Source organism: Aethina tumida, chromosome 3, assembly GCF_024364675.1.
Source record: "Aethina tumida isolate Nest 87 chromosome 3, icAetTumi1.1, whole genome shotgun sequence".
Classification (NCBI taxonomy): domain Eukaryota; kingdom Metazoa; phylum Arthropoda; class Insecta; order Coleoptera; family Nitidulidae; genus Aethina; species Aethina tumida.
The window spans coordinates 10841481-10867970 of NC_065437.1; the positions used below are offsets into that span (position 1 = coordinate 10841481).

The 26490-nt window shown below is 27.1% G+C and overlaps 1 protein-coding gene across 4 annotated transcripts in view; it reads left to right on the forward strand.

Moving 5' to 3' along the window:
• LOC109602705 (uncharacterized) overlaps positions 1-26490 on the forward strand; it is a 93102-nt gene that overhangs the window by 25711 nt on the left and 40901 nt on the right. The window contains exon 2 of one of the 4 annotated variants that reach the window (XM_049965313.1): positions 9768-10084. The exons of 2 other annotated variants lie outside the window; for them this stretch is intronic. In XM_049965313.1, coding sequence (XP_049821270.1) covers positions 9825-10084 — 260 coding nt within the window. In that variant the 5' untranslated portion in view covers positions 9768-9824. Of the gene's footprint in view, positions 1-9083; positions 10085-26490 lie in introns of those variants that run through there. One more of the 4 variants, XM_049965312.1, reaches the window with a different exon arrangement.

The following is a 26490-nucleotide window of genomic DNA, read 5'->3' on the forward strand; positions in this document are numbered from 1 at the left end:
TAAGATAATTTTAAATTTTGTCTTGATGATCAGATAATTTATAGATTTAATCTTGATGATGTGATAATTATGGTGATAATATGTTTATTGTAAAAAAGTTGAGCAGACTTATTTACGAAAATATATAATATTACGACTTGTTTGGGATTCCCCTTAATGAATAATTATCAATAAATATGCTAACAACTAAGATAATTTTAAATTTTATCTTGATGATCAGATAATTATAGATTTAATCTTGATGATGTGATAATAATTGTGATAATATATCTACTGTAAAAGAGTTGACTAGAGTTATTTACGAAAAAATACAATTTTACGACTTGTTAAATGAATTATTATCAATAAATATTCTAACAACTAAGATAATTTTAAATTTTATCTTGATGGTCAGATAAATATAGATTTAATTTGGATGATGTGATAATAATGATGATAAAATATCTATTGTAAAAAAGTTGTGTAGAGCTATTTTTGAAAAGATATAATTTTATGACTTGTTTGTGATTCACCTTAATGAATGTTTATCAATAAATAAGCTAACAACTAAGTTAAATTTAAATTTTATCTTGATGATCAGACAAATATAGATTTAATCTGGATAATGTGATCATAGTGGTGATAATATACCTATTGTAAAAGAGTTGAATGGGTTATTTATAAAAATATATAATTTTAAGACTTGTTTGAGATTCCCTTTAATGAATATTCATCAATTAAAATGATAATTATAAATTTGATATTCATGATAAGATAATTTTAGATTTGATCTTCATGATTGTTACCATAGAATGAATACGAAATTTGTTTGTTTAATTTGCATTATTACTGTGACATTTTTCATGGAGGCCATGGCCACCGTATTTTTTTATCAAAAACCTACATGGATTCAATAAAATGAAAATACATAATTGCAATTGTTCGCGTTGTCACGGTCGTGGCCTCTATTGATAATATGTTTATTGTAATAGATATAAATATAAATGACAGTTAAATGGTGTCGTACATTTCAAAAATCATAATCGAGATCTGGAGCAGTTGGATTTCTCATTAAAAAATGTTAAATGCGCATTAATTTCGAAATAACGATGAAAATATAAAGTGGGGACGCAAATAAAAACAACAACAACCAATACCACATATATTTTTTTCTATGTTTAGAGCTCATATACATATAAAATAATGCGTAATCTTGAAAAAGACATAAAAGCAACCTCTAAAAATCAATAAAACAAAGTTAGCAAAATGTGTGGGCACATTTCCTCGATGTTAATGACGCACACGACACATTTTTCTGATAAACAAAACAAAAACAAATCGTTAGACGCCCTCATAATTATCCCGATTTTATACTACAGGTACAGTTAAGTCGCGAACACACACACACACACACACACACGAAAATAAATCGCAAAACGGCAAATATTTTACGGTCACATCCGAAAATCGTTAAAATTCCTGATAAATTATGCATAACAGGTTGCTTCCCGCTTGTAAACCGACGAACGTTTTAAATACAGCCTCGGGGTGATCCAATACACAGAAATAGAAGTCTTTGTTTTGATTTTTTTGTTTTATCATTTGTTTCCCACCACGTATGCAAAATGTGAGCGATGAAAAAATGTCATTGCAACTGAGGCCATAATCGATTGTGTGCGCATTCCGCGATGCGAATTTCGCATTGAAATCATCGTTATTTTCAGTTATGGATTTTTATGGTCTCGTTCGTATTTTCACCGATGAACCTTTTGCGTTTATGAATGCGATGGCCTATTGTGAAAACGAAGTTTTATTATTCTTTGGTGATATTTTAGATAAAGTGTTTTAAAAAAAATAATTTAAAAGTGGTAATCATAATATTTAATTAATAAAACAATCTGATATTTAAGAATATAATTATTCATATTGATTGCTCTCAAAAAAATACCCGAAAATTTTGCAATGTTTATAACATTAAAATAACATTTATTTAACAATTTTTTGCCAACATTTTGCAAACAATTTCATGACTCAAGAAAAAAAAAATGCTAGGTTCTTGGAACTGAAGAAAAGATCAAGATATGTTTTGACCTTGTCTTCAAAATTAAATCGCTTATCTTATAAAAAATTGAACAATGGCAAAAATAATTAATAGTCAAATATCTAGGCTATATATAAATCTTTTATTTTTTTAACTAATTAAAATTAAGATGTAAAAATTAACAACTGATTAAAAAAATGAAATTATTAGTTTAAATTTGAAAAATATAAAAAATTAACATTACAAAATAAAATTGACAATTTAGGAAAACATTTAACAACAAATCAAATTAAGAAAAAATTAACATTAAAATATTAAAAATTTAAAATTACTAATTAAAATTAAATTAACTATAAAATTTTAAAAATTAAAAATAATTAAGTTTAAAAAAAGTAAAATTATTAGTTTAAATTAAATTTAAAAAAGTTAAAATTATATAAATATATACAAATCTTTTAATTTTTTAATTAATTAAAATTAAAATTTAAAAAATTATCAACTGATTAAATTAAATAAAAATAACTTACATTAATAATTTAAATTTATAAAATTTAACAAAAAAAAAAAAATTAAATTATTAGTTTAAATTTGAAAAATATAAAAGATTAATATTACAAAATAAAATTAACAATTTAGGAAAACATTTCCTCAAAAGTTCAAATTATTTACTTAAAAATTAAAATTTAACAATTTATATTTAAAAAATTAAGAATAAAAAAAAATAAAATTATTAATTAAAATTTATAAAATTTTAAAAATTAAAAATAATTAAGTTTTAAAAAATTAAAATTATTAGTTTAAATTTATAAAATATTAAAGATTAAATTAAATTTAAAAAAGTTAAAATTGGGAATTTAAATTTATGTATTTAAAATTTTGATTATTAATTTAAATTTGTAAAATTTTATTTAAAAAATTAAGCTTAAAAAATTAAAAATAACCAATTAAATTAACTAAAAGTTGCTAATTACAACTATAATATTGAAATTATTTATTTAAATTTAAAAAATTAAAAAAAAATATATATATATATATAAATTTATAAATTAAATATAACCAATTATTTTAGTTTGAAAAAATAAAATTATTGATTTAAATTTTTAACATAATAAAGAAAATCTTTGAAAAATTAAAATTAACAAACTAAATGTAAAAGAAATAAAATTAGTAATTTAAATTTGTATAATTTAAAAAAATAACCCTAAAAAGTTAATATTTACAAATTAAATTATAATTTACCAATTAAATTAAAAAATAAAATTAACAAAAAATTTAGTTTAAAAAATTATAAATAACCAATTAAATTTAGAAAAAATTAAATTATATTATTTTAAAAAAATTAAATTTGCCCATTTGATTATATATTAATTTAAATTTGTAGAATTTAAAAAATTAAACTTTCAAAAGTAATTAATTTTGTAAGAAATTAAAATAATTTAAATTTCTAAAATATTAAAGATTAATTTAAAAAAATAAAATTGAAAAATTAAATGTAAAAAAGTTTAAATTTAGCAATTTAATTATTAATTTAAAAAATATTAATAATTAGATTAAATTAAAAAAAATTAATTTATGAAAAATTGAAAATAATAATTAAATTTAATTAATTAATTAATTAATTTTTTTTTTAATTTTAAATTATTCAGTTAATTTTAAAAATTTGTTAAAAAATAAAAATAAATTAAAATCATAAAAAATTAGCAAAAAAAAAAATTAAAAATAATCTATTATTATAAATTGTGAAATAATAAAATTATTAATTAAAATATGTAAAATATTAAAGAATGGCCTGGAAGAATAGAAAATTAACCAAACTAAATTTAAAAAAAAATAAAATTTATAGTTTAAATTTTTTAAATTTAAAAAATTGACCTTAAATTAATATTTGCAAATTTAATTAAAATTAACCTTAAATTAAAATTTACCAATTAAATTAAAAAATAAAGTTGTTAATTTAAATTTATAAAATGTTAAAAATTAACTATAAGAAAAAAATTAACAAATCAAATTTAATAAATAAATAAATGAACAATTTTTAATTATAAAATTCAATTAAAAATAACCAATTAAATTTAGAAAAAATGAAAATTAATTTAATGTGAAAAAAATTAACAATTTAATTAAAAAATATATACGTTCAAATAATTTATGAACCAGAAATGTAATTTAAATTTTCCTGTGCCTGTTGTATGTCACTGTCTGACTACTTTTGATGCATTTGATGACATTCTAAAAGTAATTTTCCTCATAGAATAATTTATACAATTATATTTCTTTTATTTTCATCATCGTAAATTTTTTCAATTTCACAGCAAATTAAGGACGTGTTTCGAATTAAAAATCACACGACCCATGAAAATACGGTACTTCATGTTGTTAGTTCAGCGAAATCATATTTGTCTGGTAATAATTATCATTATTATTGTGACCACGTTGCCTGGAACGAACCAAATGACATACAATTAGACGTGCGTTTATTATAATAATGTCGTGATGACATAATATTAAAAATTAGCTATGAGGCTGTTCCTTAAATTGGGAATGACATAAATGTATTTGCGTTCATTTTAGAAATTGCGCAGTTGCCATTACTTTATATAAGTTTTCGCTAATAACGAAACCCGGAGTTTGGCCGTGAATTTAAATCGACCAATTATATTAAAAAGTTTCCACGAATTATTTTTAACAATGTATATTCATGACGTACGCACCACTCGATTTAATTTAATTTATTCGTCAAGTCGACAAGGAACCGTTGGTCGTACCCCTGTACACGGGAACATATGGTCATATCTATAAAAATGTTCTGATGACCCAAACATCTACATGCGATTAAAAGGTCACCGCTGAGCGGCGTAATGAACTTTAAAATTTATTTTATTGCCAATAATTTATATGCGAAAAAAACGTTGTTTTGTTACGAGGTGTAGAAATTAAACTTAAATCATCAACAAAAATACCCACACACATACACACATAGACCCGATAATATCGTGAATGCGCAAATGCCAATTAACTATCCGGAATTGGTAATTACACTCCGCGCATTTGTTGTACACCACGTCCAGCTGAAGTATCGTTTTAAATTAATTATTCATCAAAATATCAAGGATGTGCGGTGTATTATCTAATGTAGAATGGTGGCAAAAAATTATTTATTGCTCGTCCAATTGATAGCAACACTCGATCCTTTGTTGTGGCAAATCTCTGTTATTTAATAGAAATTATATGGAATTGACAATTACATTTTTGTTGGACTTATAATATTGTAAATCATGTTTGTTGACTATACACTGACAGTTAATTTAATTAATATGCAGGTAATGAAAGTATTGTCAGTGAATTAGTGAGCACCTTGTTATTTATTCTGATGCTTGATTAAAATATAAACAGTATACAATTATTTTATGTTTTAGTATACTTGTATAGTCTGGACAAGCATCGTTGTGCTATTTAATGGATATTCAGAATTCTTTCTTTTTTTGAAAATATCCAAGAATTTGTCAAAATTATTATATATTTAAATTGAAAAAAACGCATGATAACAAAATGAATATGTATTTCTATAAAATAAAATATATGTCTGCACATTTACTTCATACCGAAGAGTCTTATACATTTTCAATGTTACTTTATAACGTTTTTTGGATTAGTACTTCTTCCTCTATTAAGCCAATGACGTACTCTTCTTCCAAAAGCCCATATTCTAATGACTTACTCAATTGACTTTTTTGATCAATAATTCTTCTCTTAGATTTATAATTTCTCCCCACGAATATATCCAATATTTTTTTCAAATATGTAGTTTTTTAATGGGCATATAAAATTATAAATTATATTTATTAAGTTACTACGCAGGTAATAAAAGTATTTTTAGTGAATTAGTGACCACCTTGTTATTTATTCTGATGATTGAATGAATTTAAACTGTGTTCAATTAACCTGTAATTCAATGTAACTTTAATAATCACGACAAATATTGATTGATGAGGTGTCCAGATTAATGGAGTTACTTCAGAATTCTTTTTATTTTAAAAATAATCAAGAATTTCCAGCTAAATTAAAAAGAAAAAACATAATGATTATCTATTTTCATAAAAATAAAACAGAAATAAATATTTAATTTACTATAGTAACTATAGTACTTATTCTACATTTTTAATGTTTCTTGGATTATTATAGTTATTTCCCTATTTACGCAATGACAAATTCTTCTTCCAAAAACCCATATAGTAATATTTTATTCAACTTACTTTTATGATCAATAATTCTTAAATATTTAGTGGTATTTTCGAATATTTTTCACATAGACTAAATTTTTTTTTAATTATATAGAAATATCTTCATCATTTGAATCTTTTAATTGCTTCAGAATTCTTTTTATTTTGAGAATAATGAAGAATTTGTCAATACAATTATTTTTTACAGCAAAATTAAAATGAAATAACTGATAAAAACATAATGAATATGTATTTCCATAAAATAAAACAAAAATAAACATTTACTTTACTATAGTAACTCAGAAAGATTCTCCTATATTTTCAATATTACTCTATAATGTTTTTTAGATTAGTATAATTATTCCTCTGTTTAGCCAATGACAAATTCTTCTTCCAAAAGCCTATGTAGTAGTATTTTATTCAACTTACTTTTAATCAATAATTCTTATAAATTTGGTGGTATTTTCGAATGTGTTTCACATAGATTAAATTTTTTTGAACCTGTGAGAAAGAAATATCTTCATCATATGAATCTTTTAGTTTCATAGTTTGTGATCAATTTTTTCCAATATTTTTTTCAAATATGTACGTGTTTTTTCAGCATATAAAATTATAAATCATGTTTGTTAAATCTCTTATCAAACTGGAAGAAGGTATTGTAACCCTAAGGAAGTAGAACCACCCCAAACTTATTTTGTATTTCCTTTTAGTAATAGTATTATTGTTAAGTATTTTACACAAATTTGTATTAATTAAAATATTGTAATGGTTTATGACCAGGAACATCAACATTTGTACTTACCAGAAACCTCAGAGATCAATACAGTTACACCTTTTTATTTTTAAGAAGTCATCCCAGAGAGTTCATCTATACATTCATTACTTTTTTAATAAGAATTAAAGAAAAGAACAAACAAATGAAAGAAGTTTTATTATAATTAATGACATAAAAGCAGATGTACGACAGTTCAATAGTTCAGTCAATAGAAAATATACGACTGAGATATCCAAATTAATGGAGTTACTTTAAAATTCTTTTTATTTCGAAAATAATCAAGAATTTGTCCAAAACAATTATATTTTATACAGTTAAATTAAGATGAAAAAATTCATTAAAATAAAATCATAATATAAAACAGAAAAAACTGTACATTTATCTTATTTTATGTTTGTTGAGAATAAACTGACATTTAATTATTATGGAGTTTATATGTATATGTAGTGAATTAGTTATCATCTTGTTATTTATTCGGCTATTTGAATAGATATAAACTACTTATAATTAACATGTATGTTAGTTAATTCAGTGTAACTTCAATAATCTGGGCAAATGTCGTTCCGGACTATTAAGGTATCTTGATTACTGGAGTTATTTCAGAATTCTTTTTATTTTGCTCTTACTCTATTTTTCTACATTTTTAATATTGTTCTATAATGTTTTTGGATTAATTTGGTTGTTCCTCAGTTAAATAAACGACGAACACTTGTTCCTAAAGTAGTTTTATGGATCAGTGACTTCCCAATTCATTTTCACCTTGATTAAACTTTTTGAAGTGAAATATGTTAGTCACCTTAATCTTTGTTTCATAATTTTTTTTTCACTTTTTATAAACTTATCGAACGTAATTGCTTCAAGCAACAGAGCACGTTAAAATGAATACATAATTCCTTTTTATTCAGTCAGGAAAATTTGTGGTTACAGTATTTTTACCATGTATTATTTGTTGGTTAGAATTTCAAAAAGGCAAAATCTTCGAAACCCTCGAGGAGTAAAGGTGTCCGGGTGATCTAATTTTAATAATTATTATAATAGTTATACACATACCCATTCATTGTGCAATTTGTTGTCCAAATTATTGGCAACAATTTGTGAATTAAACGTACCAATATTTCACCGATACGGGCATGTTTTCTTGATTTTTTTTTGAGGTTATGTAATCTGTGTTTGTAAACAAACTTTATAAGTTAGTTTTATCAAAATTACTAAAAAGTAACTAGACAAATGGCGATAAATATAATTTATTAATAAACTTTATAGGTTGGTATTATTAAAATTACTAAAAAATAACTAGACAATTGGCGATAAATACAATTTAAATTATCCACTTATTTTTCAGCATTTAGTTGTACTATTTCAGACATTAATAAATTTAAAGTTGCAAATGTGCTCAATAAAGTGGCGTGTGTAACACACTTAATTGTAATGTATTTATAATTGATACACTGGCGCATTCGCCAGATTTGGTTAGCCAAATTAATATGCAAGAACATTTTCCTAAGCAACAAAGTTTAATATTTCCATAAGACATTGCTAAGGAAGAATAAGGTGGTTGATTTGGTTAATTATTTGTACCTTGTAATTGTAGTAATAATAATTTTATTAATTTTATAAAATAAATGTATTTAATGTCTGGACAAGAGAAATAATTATCACAAAATTATTCTAAACTGTGTATGTGTAACAGGTTTAATGTATGAAATACACATTATGAAAAACAAGTTCACACATACTTTTTTTATATTTTCCTGAGATGTCGAGATGTTTTGCATCAATTTTAAATAAATATTTGGCAAGCTTACTCACGTATAAAAAAAATATTTGATAACCGTGATTTTATAAAATTTGCCATTGTTTGTGAACAAATAAAAGCCAGATAGGAATAAGTTGCCGAAAAGGTGTTGGATTTTCGTCTAACAGTTCAAACAAAATTAAAAATAGTCCCCGAAGTTCGGTTATCGAAACAAATAAAAACCGATAGTTGTTCAATGCGCACTGTATTGCCGCGTCCGTAAATATAGTGGGGAGTCAAACGCGGGACAGAGAGAGGAGGTCCGCTTTCGTGGATAAACAGTTTCTATCCGAACGGCGCGAGTTCATTTCCGTTTTTCGAAGAGTGTGTGGTACGATGGCGCGTCCGAAATTCACGTTGTGTCCGCGCTCGTCGCTCGACCAGACGTTGCATGTCTGAACGGGTCACGACCCCCTAAAAGCCGTTCCGATTCCCCGTGCGTCGGTGAACGTAACAATTATGCCAGTTTAATAAAACGTACGATCCGAATTCGACGAGGTAAAGCCCATGTTGTGTACCTGCACTTGCAAAGACGGGACAATCGAGTTGGTTTCGTTCATGGTTCAGTTGGATGTTGCACTTCCAAATTGAACGTTACAAGTCGTGTTTACTTTCTAATTCCGACTCTCGGATGGTTTATTTTAGTCGGCTTCGGTGGGAAATGCATCGGGAAGGAAGACTTACGTCGGCACCTGTCTTCGATCCATGCGGAGAATAAATTTTGAGTCTTACTTGACGTCTTATTGCCCTTCCCGCCTTCCTTTTACAACCACATCTGAATAAAAACAACAATAAAACTTCAACTCAACTTTGAATAAATCAATCACTCCATCCATGCTGGCTTCAGTACCGTCAGTACTTTGAAAGCCACAATGGAATGAACAAATTCAGAACTAAAACAAGCAATTTGGGCACCAGTTTTAATTTAAACAAGGGAGTACATTGTGGAAATTTTAGCCTCGATCGCCGTCCACCCGCACGATGCCGTATCGTTGTTGAACTGGGGAACGAAGCATGGAGACGGCGATGATTTCGCGTTTGAGGAATGGCAGACAGAAGATCGGCCACACGCGGCCGCAAAGGCAACGGCAGATCGTCACGCGGAACCACGGCATCGCGCACAGGAACAATAGATCGTCAACGATCAGGTCGGGCATATTCAGGAACGGGGATTTCGTATGCAAGGCGAAGAAGTGCCGGAGGAGCGATGAGGGCAGGAGGTGCAACAACAACGCGCAGGATGCCAGCAAGTTTGTCATCGGTGATTTTACAAGGTGTGTAATATGTGACTTTTTACAGGTTAATCTTTGAACTGATAATAACATGCTGACGAAGCAATAGGTAGACAAAGTGTCTTATCGGGGAAATGATAAGTGACATTATTAATATGAATATTTTATCCAGTTATCAGTAGTCTTTATTTATTGATTTTGAGATTGCAGGTCAATGATTGTTATTTAATATGTATGTGGCATGTCGGAAACTTTAATTATGCGTTTGCTTGAGACAATGCAATATATTTTTTAACCTGAAAAATATAACTCGGAGTCTACATACATACCAAAAAATAGAATATAAAAAAAGTCTTATACAATTAGACCAAAATACTATCGTTATCAGTTAAATCATTATCATTATCATAAAACCTGATCTGATCCAAAGTTAAGATTTGACAGCCTTCTTGGTGGTATGCCTACTAAAATAGGTTTTGTGTATTTTGCATCATTCTTCTCCACACGTGTATCAGGACTAACTTAGACTTCGTCTTGTCAAATATTATCTTTGGTGTAAACAAAGCACCGGTTACGATATGTAAATGAATAAAATACAACAGTGTCATAAATGGAGTTTTAAAATCTTCATGTATTTTAAATTTAAAATGCAATTAAATACTTTGTACTTAGTGGAAAATTCTTTATTTAATAACATGTAGAAACAAAGAATGATAATTAATAAAAATCTCCTTCAATACATTAAAACTCTAGAAATTTCTTATCAGATATACATCTTTAAATCGCCTTTCACATACCAGACCAAGATTTTTGTCTCAAAAGAGTTTGCCATCCATTGATTGATTTATTGAATGATTTACCTCCTTTCAAAACTATGTTACCTTTTGTCCAATGTTGTCTTTGATGTAAACTAAGAACTGCTTATCATACACAGATGTGACAGTTAAAAGATTATGTCATTTAAATTGAGTTTTATGATCTTTAATGTATTTTTAATTAAAAATAGAACTAAAAACTCTGCACTGAATGGAAAATTCTTCTTTCAAATGACGAGAGTCCTTAACTCAGCAATGTTTAATTAATAACAATAGAAACACAGAATGATAATTAATAAAAATCCCCTTCAATTCACTAAAACTCTTTACCATCCAGTGATATCCTCAAAAATGTTATTGATTTATTGGAAGAATTACTTCCTTTCAAAGACTATAAAATTTTAAACTAAGCACTGCTTATCATACACAGATGGGACAGTCAAGAGATTATGTCACTTAAATTGTGTTTTATGCTTTTTAATGTATTTTAAATTAAAAATGGAAATTCTGTACTGAATGGAAAATTCTTCCTTCAAATGATGAGAGTTCTGAACTCAGCAACATTTAATCAATAACAATAGAAACGAAGAATGATAATCAATGAAAATCCCCTTCAATTCACTAATATTCTTCAAATTTCTTATCATACATCTTTAAGTCGCCTCTCACATACCAGGCCAAGAATTTTGTCTCAAAACAGTTTGCCAACCAGTGATATACTCAAAACTTTGATTGGATTTACTTTCTTTTAAAAGACGATACAATTTTAAACCATCAAACATTCTTTAATTAACTATGTTGTCTTAGATGTAAACTAAGCATTTTTTACATACACAGATGGGATAGTCAAAAGATTTTGTCACTTAAATTGAATTTTATGATTTTTAATGTATTTTAAATTAAAAATGGAACTAAAACCTCTGCACTGAATAGAAAATCATCACTTCAAATGACGAGAGTCCTCAACTCACATACATCTTTAATTCGCCTCTCACATACTAGGCCAAGAATTTTGTCTCAAAATAGTTTACCATCCTCAAAAATTTGATTGATTCATTGGATGATTTACCTCTTTTCAAAGACGATACAATTTTATACCGTCTTTAATTAATTGTATTAACTTTTGTCCAATGTTGCTTTGATATAAATTAGGCACTGCTTATCATATATAGATGGAACATTAAAAAGATTATCAATTAAATTGAGTTCTAAGGTGTATTTACAATTTAAAATGCATCAAGTAATGTCACTGAATAGAAAATGTTTCTTCAAATGACGAGAATACTCACTTCAAGAACGTTTAATCAATAACAAAAGAAATAAAGAACAATAATTAATAAAAAAATCTTCTTAAATTCAGTTAAACTCTTCAAATTTCTTAACAGAAATATGTCTTTAATTAGCCCTCACATACCAGGCCAACATGTTTATCGCAAGATAGTTGGCCATCCGGTGAGATCCTCAAAAATTTGATTGACTAATTTACCTCATTTTAAAGATGATATAATTTGTCCAATATTATTTTTGATGTAAACTGAGAACTGCTTATTATGCATAAATGAAATAGTCAATAGATTATTCCTCATAAATTCAGTTTTGAGATGTTTAGTGTATCTCAAATTTAAAATGCATTTACATACTGTATACTGAAAGAAAAATTATTTCTTTAAACGACGAGAGTCCACAACTCGGCACCGATTAATCAAATACATACAAACAAAGAATGATAAACACTTCTCAAAAATTTTAACAGAAATATACATATGTCAGCATGTTTCCCTCCAGATAATTTACCATCCAGTGAGACCATCAAAAATCACTAATTAAAGAAAACAATCAAACAATCATTTGTTGTCCCTAAAAGGTAATAATATAGAACTACAGTTATCAACTTCTAAGAGCTAAATTTCTCTGTTAATATGCTATTAATTTCAAGAGCCCGGAAATATTTTCTCGTAACATCCGATGAGAATTTAATTCCACAGTTATGCCGGCGAGCACGTTGTTCCAGCTGATTCGAGTCATCGAGTTCGCAATCATCCGCTAAATGATCAGATAATGAGTTTCATTTTAAATACGGGCGATTGTTGAAGAAAAGTCATTTGTTAAATTATCAGTGACTAAATGTTACTCATGAAATGAAAGGTTCGTTCTTGATAACGACGCATGATTTCAATGTTTACCTTTTGTGCCGTCGCTTTATTTGTTCCAACTGTTTGAGAAAACAAAAAAAATAACAATAATGGTAATGGAAGTTATTTAAGGAGCATGACTTCACCGAGGATATTAGAAGTCAAATATATTGAATTCAAAAGGGAACACGTGTTCCCTTTTATTAAACAGGCGAAATTAGGAAAGGCCGTTTAATTGGATCAGTGTTTTGTCCGCGGAACATTTGTTGGTAGTGTGGGATTTAACGATTCTGGAATTTCGTTCATGTTTGCGTTTATTGTTATTGCGTTGGTCTATGGTGTAAAAAGGCTCGAGTGTTTGATTTCATCATTTAATTTTGTTCTGTAAACTAACACTTAACAACTTATAAATCTTGATGCTGGAACAAAAAACTTAATGACTCTTTCATCACGTTTTACAAACATAATCTGATTATAGCTAATGAATAAATAAAATATAAGCGCAATAATACTATAAATTAAGCGAAAATGACTCTCACACTTAATCTGACAAATGTATAATCTATTAATAGATAAATTTGACTATTTTTTGTGACCGACGATTTTTATACAATCTTTTGTCAAAACTCAATAATGTTAAAATTATTAAAACATGACCACAATATCATAAAAATGCCTGTTTCCAAGAAATTAACATATTAAAGCAGCCAGTCGAGCAAGAAGTGACCGAACTATGACTAATACATTAAAAAAAAAACATAATTAAGTATATGCAAATAGGAAAATAATAAAGTCTTATGCAGTCGAATTACAAATTAGAAAATAATTTATAGCTTTAGCATTTCGAGAATTTTATTGTATTTCATTCGATTTATTTAACATTGACACTCCTAACGCTTTAAACATCCTGGTTTATTATGTCAGGTGTTATAAATAATTGTTCGCGGAACGGCTACAATTTTGCCACGAGCCAGGCGTAACGTTTTTAATGGTTTAATACAGTTTTAATCGTAATTTTATTTAATCGTGCTTTGTGGGGCGGAAGAGATTCCATTATGAGAAGATGTGTGTAAATCTTAAAATAAAATGCTTTGGGTTTAATGCCTCAAAATTATGACAGGAGACGTCTGTGAATACATAAACTTATTCATGGGTATATATCACATAAATCCAGTGGACCATGGGAGGAAAAATTGTTACTCATCCAATTAACAACCAGTGGTTTGCAGAAGAAGGATGGTATTGTACCATGCGAAGTGTTTATTATAGAATCCAGTGCTTCTCAGAGAATTTAACGATGTGCTCTGAAAGAAGGGACCACGAAGAAAGGTGAAATCAACAATGTTTTGAAGTACATCAAACTGGTGGTGGTGAAGCTATAGTAAGTGAGGACTTTTCAAAATTTAGTTTTCCAACTTCTTTGAAGAGTTTCTAACATTCCAGTATAGATTTATTACTCCGGCCAGCAAAATATTCGGACTTATAACCAATTGAACACGTGTAAGACATCGTAGAACACGTGTAGACTTCGAAATTCAGCCTTCCCTTCACAGACTTTGGTGGACCTTCAGCGTCATTAAAGAATAGACGAAATTGGCCACTTCATTAGATCATTGCCAAGGCTAGTCAATCAGTGTCTAGATCATTGTGGAGGTCTAACTCATTATTAATTTAAGGATAAGATGCTGATCAATATATACAATATTTAATCTGTCTGTGTTATCTCAAATTGGACTCAAAAAATCCTTGATTCACTGGATCTAGGTGTTCTACAGGGTGATTCATCTAATTTACTCATTAGAAGTTGATGGCGTTGGTTTGTAATTTTTATAGTAATAATAAATTTAAAATAATTTGACTACTCTTCTAATTTACTTTAAACAAAACTTCATTTCCGGTTTTGCCGGAAGTGACATTTATTTTGTTATTTTCAATGGAACATCCTCTATATTTTGGATTTTTATTTTCTACATGTAATTGCAAATAAAATGAGTATGTTTTATATCTAATCCCAATAGTTTTTTACTTATTATCTTTTTTCCAAAAATTTTGGCCTATCTAAAATGTCAGTAATCATTAATTTTGATACAGGAAAGTTTACTTGTGCCTTACACGTTAACCAATGACCATTTTATAAGAAGCCTTTATTAATACTTCCAAATTTTATATAGGAGGGTGTACGTTATTTACTTATAACATAATTTTGAACATCTTAAAACATCAATATCTTTGTTATTTGAAATCAAACACCCTATATATTTTTGAGTTTTTAAAACCTACACATAAACAAATAAAATGACTATACCTAAACTCAATAGTTTTTTAGTTATTAACGTTTTTTTCAAAAATTTTGACAGGCCTAACTAAAAGTCATTAATTTTGATGCAAGAAATTTCACTTGTGACATACACGTTAACCAAGGACCATTCTATGAAAAGCCATTATTTATACTTCTAAATTTTATACAGGGTGTTCGTTATTTACTTTTAATTTTGAATATATTAACTTTGTTATTTTTTGAAACATTATGTATAAAATTTGGGAATACTAATAATAACTTCTTATAAAATGGTCCTTGTTTAACATAACACAGGCAAAATGAACTTTCCAGCATCAAAATTGGTGGCTTTATGGACATTTTAGCTAAACCATCAGTCTGCCAAAATATTTGGAATAAAATTAATAACTCATAAATTATTGGGTTTAGGTATAGGACATATTATACCTATTTTATGTGCAATTTCATGTTAAATTTAAAAATCCAAAGTTACATGATGTTTCATTTAAAATACCAAATTAAGTTATTGATGTTTTAATATGTACAAAATTAAACGTAAATAACGAACACCCTGTATAAAAATTGGGAGTATTAATAATAACTCCTTACAGAACAGTTCTTAGTTAACGTGTTTGCCAAAAATTAACTTGTTTGTATGAAAATTGATAGCTTTACAGGCAATTTTGTTAGTCTGTCAATTTGTCAAAACTTTTGTAAAAAAAATAATAACTCATAAATTATTGGGTTTAAGTATAGGACATATTAAACCCATTTTATTTCTATTTCGTGTAGAATTTAAATATCTAAAAATATACAGGGTGTTTCATTGAAAATAACAATATTATTGTTGTTTTAAGAAGTACCAAATTAAACGTAAATAACGAAAACCCTGTATAAAATTTGGGAGTACTTATAATTGGTTTAGGACATGATATAACCATTTTATTTAGAATTATATGTAGAACTTAAAGAACCAAAATATGCCCTTTTCCATTCTCTATAAATTACTAACGAGTAAGTTAGGTGAATTAAAAAATAGTATTAAATAAATTGGGATAAAATAATATTACCAAGTTTTGATCAGTTTGTTTAATTTAGTATATGCAACATGTCTATCAATTTTTTTATTTATTAATAATTGAATTGTAATAATTCGATTGTCACTGAATGTGAAAAACAGGAAGCAACTAAAATTGATAAATTAATTGAAATGAATAACTGTCATAATTTTTTACTTACTAATTGTAATTAATAATCTGTCAGTGATATTCATATTTTGCACATCAATTAACTCAACTGGCGACGAAGATCTTGCTGTTCCATGTCAAGTTTGTTGTTCATTTTTAAAGCTGCAGTAATTTGATCTTTGTACAGTTGACAACAAAGAAATCAAACACAAAAAGTAACAAATAATGTGTTTTTTGTATGGACAATCGACATGGAATGATCAGTTGTAAGGAATTGATTAATTATATTAAATTATTGAATTTTAAGATGTACAACATGTCCAGTAAAATATTCAGTGATTCATATTTTTTTACATCAATTAACTTAACTCACAAACTCTTGTTGCACCACGTCAAGCTTTGGTTGTTTTACCTTTGGGCATAGGTTACCATTTGACAACAAAGAAGTTGTTAAACAAAAAACAACAAAATTAATTGCACTAAACAACCATCATTCATCCAACATGTGTAAACGGGCAATAGTTTAAAGGTTAATCAATGCTAATCGTGACCTAATGTCGGACATACAGAAAAATCCAATGAGTCGTACCCCATAAATCATATCGCCGCCGCACGAAAAATCTAATCCGTTCACTCCTTCTGGGAGAAACCATTAGTACTGCGGAACAGGTTTAACTACGCACCGTTCGTACCTCTGTGTGTGTGGATTGTGATTTGTCACGGTGACATCATCCGGTGCGGAAACCTGTAATGGTCGTACAATTATCTTGACCAGGGGGACTTAAGAGAGATCATATTTGTTGGCTCCTCCAAAAGTTGAACGAAAGGTTGTCACCAGATGTTGCCAGACCAAACTATTTCCAAATCCTTACCAGAAACCGTCCTATCAAGAATGTTGGTCGACCAGATGACGATCAGAAAAGGTCGACACGTGTCAAACGAAAACATCGGAGGATGAAACAAAATTTGTATTTATTATTTTATATAAAACCATTATGCAGATTATGTGTTGACATGATCTATTAGTTACTAGTGCTGTTGAAGTTCAAATGTAAATATCCACCTCCACCATTTGTTTCATATTTAAATTAATTAATTAATCAACTTCAACTAGTTAATTACTGAATCCAGAGATGCAAAAACCGCATGATTTGATTCGTTATCTTATAGTGGCCTGCGTGAATGCTTCCTTTGAGGTTGATACTGAATTCTTAAATTTAAATTATCAGTCAGACAATAAAACCATCTGGCTAAATTCCATCACAATTATTTTTATAAATAAAGCTTCCGTTTATCTGCGTTGAAAAGTGTTTCTAATATCTTCGGTAGTGCGTAATGGCATCCAAATAATTAACATGTAAAATGTTAATATGGTAATTTACATAAATTAAACAACAAATTTTTATGTCATAATCTAAATATAAAAGTATTAATTATTATAGATTTGCATATATTGGTAACCCTATTAATTTACGACATCAAATCGATGGATGATTAATCGCTTCTGTTACCGTCACTTTTATTTAGTTATTGCGTACATTTCAATTAATAATATTATCGAGTTTATTGCATACCCACAAAATATCTCATTATGCAAATGAACGTGATTACGGATAAATGAAAGAGCGGTCTTACGACAATAAACAAAACGATTTGCATAAATCATTGTTTTAATTGAACATCTTCATTGTGCAGCTAATAGACTCGCCGCTGTCGTAGAGATTTTTGAGTACTCAATTCAATTAGCTGACGAGTACTTAAATCAACAATTATATGAAGTAATTTTTAAATTAGTGACATTATTCGTGTACATATAAGAGAAATTGTTTATTGTAGGCAATGACAATGTTTACTGAAAGTACTTACTGTATTAGGGAATTATAAATGATGGTGTGTTTGTTAATTAATTTAAGGAGTTGGAAAATGCTCAGTTTACTTTTAAAGGACAACATCTTCCAGTTCCTTAAACAAATAACTAATTATTGTTGGAAAACGAAATACGTATGTTGTTGGTAATAACAAGGAGTAGTTTGTATTCATATCTGTTGTTTTAAAATTTCAATTAATCTGGAGACCAACCTAATCCCGATTTTTCACTACCAGTTATTGAGGAAATACAAAAATACGTATGTTGCTGATAAGAATCTTGAACAAATTTGTTTTTACATCTATTGTTTTCAAATTTCAATTAGAGTAAAGACAAACTTTATCAGGACTCTCTTTAGAGATCATACACTACCAAATACAAAAATACGTATGTCGTTGATAAAGATTCTTGGACAAGGAGGTCTTTGCATGTAATGTGAAGAACAACCTAAACACTACTCTCTGTTGAGATTATGTTCTATCAGATACTGACCAAATACAAAAATACTTATTTATGTTCTTGATAAAGATTTTTGAACAAGTTGGTCTTTGCATGAAATTTTAATTAATGTGAAAACCAATCTTATTCCTACCAGTTATTGATGAAATACAAAAATACATATGTTGTTGATTTACTTGATATTTTTTACTTTCTTGACATTATGATTTGTTAATACACTCGAACTTCGATAACTCGAATGTATTTATAGTTTAATTAAAATCACAAAATTTGTCATTTTTATAATCTAGGATTGCTATAAAAATGGTATAAAATATAGAAGATACATTAATCAATGTTTTCTTTTGATACTAAGTTTGTGGGCTTCAGTCCAACCAAATTGAAGTTTTTTTTGAAAATTTGTTTGAAAAGAGTTTGAAAGAAAATATAAAAATCAACATCACAAAATGTCACTTTTTTAGACTACTGTTGATATAAAAGTGATATAAAATATAGAAGATAGATTAAGCAATTCTTTCTTTTGATACTAAGTTTGTGGACTTCAGTCCAACCAAATTGAAGTTTTTTTTTGAAAATTTGTTTGAAAGGTAATTTGTCATTTTTAAATTATCGATAATATCCCCCCTACATTTGACGTTAACAATGACAACAAAAAAAGTAATTTACTATCGATTAACTATCGATAAACTCCAATAGTATCATCGATAGTACGAATAGTACTATCAGTAGTATCCGGCCACTACACCTGACGTAACAACAACATTAAAAAAATGCGCAAACATCGTACGAGTGCGACGACGTCCAATTAGTTCATCGCACGAATTCCCGGGCGGTGAATGAAGCCGTCGAAATTAAGTTCGCATTGTCGGCACACCATTGAGTGTATTAAAAGACGGAATCGGATTAACGACAGTGATTTTATTTATTGTATTTTGATGGCGGTGAGATCAGCTCTAGAACCGGAGATTCGTTCCGTGGGGTCATTGCGACCAATAATAAATCGCCGACGTCGTCGTTGCGACGACGCCGACCTTTGGCTGAACGACAAGGACGTTCCACATACGTGTTTATTTATGCCCGAATTTTGGATACTTGACGGCGGCTTTTCCGTGGTTCCTGGGTCCGTAGGGTCAACTGGGTCAATTTGGGTTTTTGGGAGTGACTAATTTTGGCTTATAAGAAAGTGACTTTTATTTATTTAGTTAGTTGGTTTACTTAGTAATTCATACTTTTTTTATATTTTAATCATTTATTTTATTTTAATATAATAGTATGTCATTTTCATTCATTCAGAATTCCTTTGAAAGTTAAATTTGGCTGAACTGAAGTCGATAAACTTCAACGTGTCAAAAGAAAGATTTTTTTAATCTTTTTCTCTACTTTAAGCCTTCTTTATAACAACCGTTAGTGACTATAAAATTGACAAATTTTGTTAAGATAATTTTTATAGTTATTTTCAAAGATCTTAAAAAAAAGAGTTTAGCTGATTTGAACACTAAGTATCAAAAGAAAGAGATGTTTAAATATATCATCTCTATTTTATATATTTTTTCTAGCAGGTGTTAGTGATTATAAAATTGACATATTTTGTGATAATAATTTTCATAGTACCAAAAGAAAGAATTGATTAATCTTTTACATTTTATATCATTTTTATAGCAATTATTATTAATGCCACATCATGTGTTATGACCTGATACTATCAGTAGTACTATTGATGTTATCGATAGTTCAATAACATTGAAGACAATCGATAATTCTGAATGACTTATAAATAATGACTCCATATAAAATTGTTATTTTTGTAGTGACTTGATACTATCGATAGTACCATTGATGTTATCGATAGTTCAATAATATTGAAGACTATCGACAGTTTTGAATCACTTGAGAAGAATTGGACATATATATTTGTTATTTTTCTCGAATGATGTTAGTATCTTACATTATTAATTTTATTCTTCATTTTTTTAATATTATTAATGTCACATCAGATGTAGTGATCTGATGCTATCGATAGTACTATTAATGTTATCGATAGTTCAATAATATTGAAGAGTAACGATAGTTTTGAATCACTTGAGAATAATTGGTCATATATATTTGTTATTTTTCTCGAATGACGTTAGTATCTTACATTATCAATTTTTTTCTTCATTTTTTTAATATTATTAATGTTACATCAGGTGAAGTGATCAGATACTATCGATCTATTAATGTACGTATGTATCGTACTATTAATGTTATTGGTAATTCAATAATATTGAAGAGTATCGATAGTTTTGAATCACTTTAGAATAATTGGTCGTATATATTTGTTATTTTTCTCGAATGACGTTGGTATCTTACATAATTAATTTTATTCTTCATTTTTTTTAATATTATTAATGTCACATCAGGTTTAGTGACCTGATACTATCGATAGTACTATTAATGTTATGGATAGTTCAATAATATTGAAGAGTATCGATAGTTTTGAATCACTTGAGAATAATTGGTCGTATATATTTGTTATTTTTCTCGAATGACGTTGGTATCTTACATAATTAATTTTATTCTTCATTTTTTTTTAATATTATTAATGTCACATCAGGTTTAGTGACCTGATACTATCGATAGTACTATTAATGTTATGGATAGTTCAATAATATTGAAGAGTATCGATAGTTTTGAATCACTTGAGAATAATTGGTCATATATATTCGTTATTTTTCTCGAATGACGTTAGTATCTTACATTATTAATTTTATTTTTTATTATTATTTATGTCACATCAAGTGTAGTGACCTGATATTATCGTAGTACTACTTATATTATCGATGGTTCAATTTGATACACCTTGTACATAACAATAATAATTACAACAATAATAAAATAATGTTTCCAATACTGTCGATATTTCTATCAATATTATGTATAATTTTATTATTATCGATTTAACGGAAACTAAGGATTGTGACATTATGTGACCGTTAATCAGACGTCGTCTTTAAGCTAACAATGATTAATGCAATGAACAAGCTTATAGAGATCAGGGTGGCGTGTAGGTGTAACGTTTTGTAAATAAGCCCATTCCACAAGTTTGGTCTAATTTCAGTGTAGAAACACGTGAACAACTGGCATTGAGACTTTTAATTAATATTGTTATTTTGGAAGTCACACAAATCACCGACCGGCCACGTTTTATTGCCAACAAATTAAATTCGGTATTAACACAACAAGAAATTATCAACGCACTCGCAAGAGACGAATTTAAAATTTAAGTGTTGATGTCCACGATTATTTCGGTAATAAAAGAAAAAAAAAATAAGTACGTGGGTAGCGGGGCGGCGAAATTAAAATAGTCGGTGTTTATTTTTAAATCGGACCGCGGCACTTGTCAAAATGTACTTCCACTTGGCTAATAATCCGTTACTTTATGATTTATGCGTGTTTGTTTAGCTTTCTTTAAACATACACGATATGATACTGAAATTTAAATAATTTGTAATAGGGCTTAAGCTGAAGGAGGAATGTTTAGTTGCAATTAACAGCACAATATAAACAATTATAAAACGCAACAAAGAGTTTAATTAATCCTTTTATTTACATATTTAATATTTTGATGATAAACTTATGTTCAAAAGTTACGGTATTGAAAAAAGTTTGTAAAAATTGGGTTGTCATTGATTTTTTGATGTTGTATCTTCCAGAATTTTTTTATTAAAATTAAGATCAGCAGATAAAATAAAAAAATAAATTTTATTTAGTAAAAATATACAACATATTTTATCTTTGTTAATATTCAATTTATATATAAACTTGGTGTTTCAGTAAAAATAAAGAAGTTATTGGTTTTAAGATACAAAATTAAACATAAATAAAGAACACCCTGTATAAAATTTAGAAGTATTAACGGCACCATTTAGTATGACCCGTGCTTAACGTGTATGCCACAAATGAACTTTTTAGTGTTGCAGACATTTTGGCTAGACCATCAATCTATCAAAATTTTGGATAAAAATTAATAATTCAAAAACTATTGGGTGTAGGTATCATACATGGTATTACTATTTTATTTGCAATTACATGTAGAATTTAAAAATCCAAAAATATACAGACTGTTCCATTGAAAAGAATAAAGTTATTAATATTTTATGGTTTACAAAATTAAACATAAATAATGATCACCCTGTACAAAATTTGAGAGTACTAATAATTGCTTTTGTAGGATGGTCCTTAGTTAATGTGTATACCAAAAATGATCATTCCAGCATCAAAATTTTTGTAAATAATTTAATAACTCAAAAATTATTGGGTTTAAATATAATACATGGTATTGCCATTTGATTTGCAATTACATGTAGATTTTAAAAATCCAAAAATATACAGAGTGTTCCATTGAAAAGAACAAATTTATTAATTTTTTATGGTGTACAAATTTAAACTTAAATAATGATCACCCTGTACAAAATTTGAGAGAACTAATAATTGCTTCTTGTAGGATGGTCCTTGGTTAACGTCTATACCAAAAATGAACTTTTCAGCATCAAAATTGGTGGCTTGGTAGCTTTACAGATATTTTGGCTAGACCATCAATATGTCAAAATTTTTAAAAATAAATTAATAACTATTAAGTTCAAGTATTGTTGCAGCCATTATTTTTTCAATTACATGTAGAATTTAAAAATCTAAAAATATACAGAGTGTTGCATTTAAAATAACATTACTTTTAGCAAAACAGGAAATGAAACTTTGTTAAAAATAAATTAGAAAAGTAATTCAAATCAATTTATAATTAATACAAACATTTCAGATTAATACCTTATTTCGTTCTCCACAAACTTCTAATGAATAACTAGATGAATATAAGAAATACATATTTTTATTATTAGAGTAAAGTTTTATTTTAAAAAGTATTAGGATTAATTCAAGTGGTTTGAATTGTTTGTTTTAAGCACATTTAAATATTATTCCTTCGTACAAAATTTTACTACTACTTCATATTCAAATTAAAAACCTCAACTCCATTTATTTTCTACATCTTAAGAAAAATTTTAAACTTTCCTCGTGTTTAACGATTATTAAAAATTCATCAGGAGAATTTTTGTGAGTCGTTAACAATAATTTACGGCTTGACATTTATGCGAACGTGTCGGTGTGGTCACACCTGATATCGATGCATTAACAAACCGATTGATTTATTATCGATGCGAAATCGGTACCATATTGGCAGACGGGTCACGTTCCACACGGGCTTCGAACTATTTTAATTGTCGAACGTCGATCACCAACACTTTTAGATGTGAATTAATTGTGAAAATATTCGAGATATTTTTATTTGCATAACATAATATGTGGTTTAAAGAAAACTCGATTGTTAGGTTGTTGTTTTGCAAAGACCGGAAGGACATTGTAAATTATATGTAATAACAGTTTGAATTGCGACCTTTTAATAATACATGTGTGTTTAGCTAATGCACAAGGATATTGGTTGAATGTTGTTGCAGTGGATTGTTTGTTACTATCACTATTTAGCGAATAACAGACATCCGTACGAAATATCTTGTTAACAGGAGATATTTATTGCTACCATAATCCATTTCACTTTTGCAATATAATTTATTTATGTCTGCATATTGTTGCTAGAATATAAAATTACAGTAATTAGCATATTAATTAATTTGTACAACAATTATTCAATACGCGGATTACGTAACAGGCGTAATTAATCGTTGTGCATTAATAAAATGTTCTACGGATATACCCAAAGGCACAAACAATATAATAAATATTGTTATGATTTATAAAAATTACCCTCAAGTGTGTAAAAAGTTTATATTTTCCTTTGTTACAAAATAAAATTAAAGAGTATTAGCAGTAATTATAAAAATTGATGAAACACTTGTGCTATGATAAATATGATAAAGTATAGTTTGTAACAAAAATTAAAAATGGTGAAAATTCAACAACTTAGAAATATTGTAGAACACAATTTAAAGAAAAAATATTTTTGTGAAATTCTTCCACAAATAAACAACTCCTAAAAGGTGATATTTGGTGTTATAACCATTGTAATTATGAATAAATAAACGTGTTTAGAAATATCCATTATTAAAGTTACTTAAAAAGAAGGAGTGATAATTGTGAATTTTTGACGAAGGTGTAATTATTTCAACAAACAAACATGTGTTTTTGAAAAATTTTTAACGGTTTAGTACAAATTTTTTACAAAAATTCGTTTGTAATGAACAACTTAAAAAGAAGAGGGAGATAATTGGTGAATTTTTAAGTGTTAAAAAACTTTTCTTAAAAAGTAAGAGTGATATTTGGTGAATTTTTGACAGAGTTATAATTATCGAGAAGAAATAAACATGGACTTTTGAAAAACTCATATTTTTTAACGGTTTGGTAAAAGATTTCTACAAATATCCATTTGTAAGTTCATTAAAAAAAGAACAACTTAAAAAGAAAGTGTGATAATTGGTGAATTTTTCTTCGAGTTATAATTATTTATAAAATAAACATGTGTTTTTAAAATATTCATATTTTTTAACGATTTAATAAAAAATTTTTAATTAATATTCTTTGAAAAAGTTCATTAAAAAATGAAGACTGTTTTTTGGTGAATTTTTGACAGAGCTATATTTATTTGGAGAAATAAACAGTATTTTTGAAAAAATCATATTTTTCAACGGTGTGGTAATTTTTTTACAAATATCCATTCGTAAAATCCGTTAAAAATGAACGGTTTTAAAAAACAATGATAATTGGTGAATTTTTGGTCGAGTTATAATTGATAATTATTTAAGAAATAAACATGTGTTTTTAAAAAATTTGTGTATTTTAACGGTTTAGAAAAAATATTTGATAAATATTATCCTTTTGCAAAGTTCATTAAAAAATGAACAACTTAAAAAGTAAGAGTGATATTTGGTGAATTTTTGATAGAGTTATAATTATTTGAAGATATAAACATAAATTTTTTAAAAAATCATATTTTTTAACGGTTTGGTGAAAAATATCTACAAATATCCGTTTGTAAAATCCATTAAAAATGAACAGCTTAAATAATAATAATAATTGGTGAATTTTTGTTCAAGTTATAATTATTTAATAATTAAACATATGTTTTTTAAAAATATATATATTTGTTAATGGTTTTGTAAAAAATTGTGATAAATATCATTTTGTAAATCTTTAATAATCTTATTAAAAAATGAACAACTTAAAAAAATACTGATATTTTGTGAATTTTTGAGAGAGTTATAATTATTTGAAGAAATAAACATGTATCTTTTAAAATATCATATTTTTTAACGGTTTTGTAAAATCCACAACAACTTAAAAGGAAAGAGTGTAATTGGTGAATTTTTGATCGAGTTATAATTATTTAAGAAATAAACATGTGTTTTTTAATAATATACATATTTTTTAATGGTTTAGTAAAAAAATATCCTAAATGAACAACTTAAAAAAAGGCTGATATTTGGTGAATTTTTGACGGAGTTACAATTATTTGTAGAAATAATATGTATTTTTGAAAAAAAATCATATTTTTAACGGTTTGATAAATATTTCTTACAAATAACCATTTGTTAGGTCCATTAATAAATAAATAACTTAAAAAGAAAAGTTGACACACTTTTTTAAGAAATAAATATTTGTTTTTAAAAAATTTATATTTTTTAACGGTTTAATACATTTTTTTGATAAATGTCTTTAACGAAT